At 46.5% G+C, this 4723-nt stretch overlaps 1 protein-coding gene across 1 annotated transcript in view; it reads right to left on the bottom strand.

The window, feature by feature from the left end:
• Positions 1-3595, bottom strand: part of lhfpl4a (LHFPL tetraspan subfamily member 4a) — a gene marked incomplete at its 3' end in the record, with an annotated part of 33549 nt that extends 29954 nt beyond the window's left edge. The window contains exon 1 of the mRNA XM_008284753.1: positions 3190-3595. Within this exon, the coding sequence (XP_008282975.1) occupies positions 3190-3595 (406 nt within the window). The remainder of the gene's footprint in view (positions 1-3189) is intronic.
• Positions 3596-4723: the final 1128 nt, after the last annotated feature.

Raw genomic sequence — 4723 nt, 5'->3', positions numbered from 1 at the left:
AGCAAAGGAGGAAACTGTGAGGATCCTCATTCTGGTTGAAAGAATGGAAATGAGCAAAACTTCATCACAAGAATTTTCTGAAACTTGTCAGTGGCTGTTTTAAAACTATACATCTCCCTCAATACATGTGTGACAAGCTCATCACATGGAGGTTTGGTGAGCAAAGTGAAGCTAACATCAGGGTTAATTGCACATTTATATTTGGGAAGTTTTCATTGCTAATGTTAGATATTTAAATTGGTTCTTATTTTGACATGTTCAGTGTGAATGTGTTTTACATGGGAACTGGTAGATTGGACTAAAGTGAATATTGACAAGATTCCAGTGAGACACTTTCTTATGCAGCTGATTTCTACGAGAGCTGGACATATGATGCTTGCAATTTGACTTTCGAAATCTTATGCATAACCTGTCATAAGATTATGTTCCCTAGGAGACAAAAAATAATATTCTTTTGTAACTGTCATGTGATTTCTATCTAAACCAAACAGGGCAGGTCAGGTGAGCTGGAGGTGGCGGTTCTAGATTTAACTCAGTCTTGAGGAGAAATTTCTTCTATGTTGCACTACAATGAGATCAGCTCCTTCCTCCAACCTGAACTCTCTCATTCGGTTCTACACTCCATCCTGCTCACTACACTGGACCAACAAAAGCCGCCTGATGCAACCACCACAACAGGGCCCAAGGTCCAGAGCTGGACTCTTCTCCTCTGTGGTTCCTCAGCGGTGGAACGAGTTACCAAACTCCATCTGCTGATTCCCTCTCAGTCTTTAAGACTAAAGACCAGCTCTTCACTGAACACCTTTGCATTTGACAGACTGAAAACAAAAAAACCAAACAAAATATCCTATTGCCTCCCACACAGCCTGCTATTGGCATCAACGCCCATCACACTTGGACTTGTTCTGTGGCCCTTATCTAGATTGTTTTCTCCTGACTAGATCCTTGCTTTTGTTGTATCTGCTTCTATGCAGACCTGAGGAGGATCAGCAGCATCCACATCACACAAAGGCAGACAAACATCTGACGTCACAAACCTCAGCCAAACAGACACCACTGTGACGAGGCAAACAGGAGACGGTCAAACAAACGCACCTTAATCACTGTGTGCAAATGAATGAACAAAACCTTTCGAACAGCCAACAATCTTTGAACAATCCAGACTTCATCGCCTACCTCAGAGGAGCCCATGTGGCAAAAGGTAGCCATGATGCCACAGGTGTTTTAAATACCTTCAATCAGGGGTGGGGCCATGGGAGGAGTCCACCCTGTTCAATGGTGGTGTGTTCAAGAACGGTCAGGAAATACTGAATTCACCTGAGCACAACTATCTTNATATTTATTAACCTGAACCATTTGTTGCCTGTTGTCTTAAACACTGGCAGGATTTTAAAAGAATGCAACACCAGCTGTGAGAGCCTCGTGCTTTGTGAGCCCACCATCGACCCCAACCACCTTTTGCAGATCATAAATGATGCTCTTCTTTCCTTCAACCAAAACGCTGCCTGTGAAGTAGTGCAGAAGTGATGATGTTGCACCTAAATGTAACTGGGAAACAACTCAGCTGTGTAGGATGTGCTCTCTAGGAGACGGGGTTGAACTGGATGACTTTTTGGCAGCCACACTTTTCCTTCTTCTCTATCCGTGAGTGGTTTTTATCCATCCATGTATCTGTTTCTGTGGCTCTTTTTGTTTTCTCATCTTTCCCTCTTGAGAGCCAGAAAAAGTCGATGCTTTCTAAAGGTCCAGAGTCCACTGCCATCCACGCAGGCCCATCTCCGGCTGGAAGGAATAATCTAGCCATCAATACCTCCTCCCAGATAATGTCAGCCCTTCCAGACCGATGCACAATTAACCCCCACCCTCTCTCTCTCTTCACACACAAACATCACCGTGTACCCTTTTCAGTGTAAAAGCTCTGAGTGATGATTTGTGAAATGATCGTGCTGAGAGCAGAAAGGAAAACTCAATAAACCTCCGATGAAGCCTCATATCTGGAACGCGGTGAAACCCATCTCCCACCTGCTACGAGCATTCACCGTCTCTTTAAGCACATTTGAGGCCGGTTTCATCTGCATCACGTCCAGTTAATTAGCAGTTTGTGTGATTAGGAATCCGCCGGGGGATTCTTTGATGTCAGCTGAGCTTGTGGGAGACACTTGTAGGCTCCACCTGAACTGATACAATCTGTTCAACACTCTGTGATGGGAGAGTCTGGGAATGAGGCAACTGCTACAACCTGTATCTGTCAGTGTATCCATCCAGCAGTGCTGTGGCTCTGAAAAGGAAGATTAGAGGTCCAAAAAATTATCACCATTGATGAAACTAAGAAGCTTCATCGGTATAATCCCTCAGCTGCACCTATTGATGGAAGCTGACTCTTCTTCTCCGATGCATCCCTCTCTAATCTTCTTAGCCATGTCTATCTGACAGTTTATTGCACCTCCTAATACAATTACATGCACAATGCAGCCTTTACACAGCGTTTGTTCCGGTTTTGCACGGGCGAATGAATGCACTGAGTGGGGATATATTACTGGAATGCATGTGCAGATCATGCATAATGTAGGCTAATCTGGAAGGCAGATATGGCAACCGAAATAGAAGCAGTGATCTTTGATGCAACGCTGCTGAAGTAATTTCATTATCATAATTCCATACAATTACATCCTCTGACACTTTCTTTCAGCTGGCCAAATGAAAACCAACAAGCAGTGTCAGAACGATGCGTGGTTTGGGGAGGACCAGAGTCTGACAACAAGGCTGTAAAAGGCTTTTTGTTGTGGACACGGTGGAGTAATGACTGTAGATGTTGTATTTTTACTTTGATAAGAACATGCAGTCAGCCAGACTCTCAAGGGATGAAACTGAATGCATCACAGTACTTTCAGGCAGACTGTTGGACACTTTGATCTTTGCTCAGAAATCAACAACAAGATCGCATTTCAGCTCAATTCTAAGAGCACCGGTGCGCTCCCAGAGGAGACGGTCCACCGTGCGCAGAATGACCAATGCGCTCCTGGAGGACCTGGGCCATGGTGGCATTTCCACCAATAACACCAGGAGTTGAGACGTTCTGACGTTCCTCTTCTCAAGGGGTTCCCAAAAAAAAGTCTCGAAGGACTCCCCTCCTCATCCACCCACACCTTTACCCCCCAAAATACACCCCAGATGTTCTCCCATTCTTACCGCATAGCAGCTGCATCCAGGCGCACGTCTTGTAGACCGTGGCGGTGTTGCAGAAGAAGAACAGGGCGAAGCAGCCGATGCAGGTGAGGATGAGCACCATGGACATGAGCACGAAGACGGACGCAGCCTTGAAGGCGCCCGACGGGATGGAGGCGAAGTCGGAGAAGGTTCCCTGGCACAAGAGCTCCCGGTTGGAGTTGCCGTTGCCCACGCAGTAGTGGAACAAGCCGAAGTAACCGGCTTGGGGCGTGCTGACGCTGTCGCCGATCCAGTAAGGCTGGATGAAGACCACCACGTTGATGATGGCCAAGCAGATGGTGAATATGGCCCACAGGACCCCGATGGCCCGGGAGTTGCGCATGTAGTTGTCATGGTAGATTTTGGAGGCTTCCTGCGATGGCAGCATTTTTTCCTCTCCCACCCCCCAACCCCCCCTGAACAGCGGTGTCAACCTGGTGTCCCCTCTTCTCTGGATCTCCTATTTACAGGTGCAGAGGATGAAATTAAATTATAGTATAGAAATTGAAAAAATAATATATAATTAAAAATAAAAATCCTCCTGCAACAAATGTCCAAAAGGTCCAGTGACGCGTCCTTCCTTCTCCTCTCGAACCAACCAGCAGATCCAGATCTTGATTAATTTTTTTTATTAGTCTCACATCCACACGCCTCCCCCCTTCCTCCCTCCTTCCTCCCCCTCTGATCAGTCAATCAGTTCAGCGTTGAAGCGTGATTGACCTGACGGGGGAATCGCCTCCTCTCAGCGCGTAAAGAGCCGACAGTCGAGCTCCCGGAGCCGCGCACAGCGTCCACGGACGGACTGGATGAGCAGCATCGTCTCCCGTCTGCGCCTTCACCTCCGCCTTATAATAAAACGGTGAACTGTCCGCTCCGCTTTGCGCTCAGAACCAAAAAGGCTTCACTGACGAGACGCGACGGCTCCGTGGAGTTTCCCCGAGGTGATGGTGATGATGAATCCTCCGAAAAGGAAACGAGCTCCGGCAGAAACGAACACTCGTGCAGCCTTTGGCATTCTCCACTCAATAAAACACGGCAAAGAAGAGAAAAATTCAACCGTGTATTCTGGAGAAAAATGTATAAAAATATAAATCAGTTGTCCAACACTGTGCGCACCGACCAGCCCATGACTGTGGACGCTGTGGCTCTTCTTCCTCTCTAACACGCTCTGTTTGCTTCTGTCTCCTCATGCTGCCTCCCAACCGCCACTAAACACACACACAGACACACACGTTTTTGTTATTGCATAAACACACACAGACACACACACTCTCTCTCCCTCTACAGCCACACACACACGCATGACTGATCAAATGATTGCTGACATGAATTAAAGGGCACAAAGTGTAAATATCTCTTATACTTTAAAGGCAGTAAAGTTGAGGAAAGAGACATTTAGAATTTTCTTCAAGATGAATTACAGCAAAGGAGGAAACTGTGAGGATCCTCATTCTGGTTGAAAGAATGGAAATGAGCAAAACTTCATCACAAGAATTTTCTGAAACTTGTCAGTGGC

Source organism: Stegastes partitus, unplaced genomic scaffold, assembly GCF_000690725.1.
Source record: "Stegastes partitus isolate 25-593 unplaced genomic scaffold, Stegastes_partitus-1.0.2 Scaffold370, whole genome shotgun sequence".
In the NCBI taxonomy this organism is placed as follows: Eukaryota; Metazoa; Chordata; class Actinopteri; family Pomacentridae; genus Stegastes; species Stegastes partitus.
This window is presented reverse-complemented; position numbering and strand designations above follow the sequence as displayed.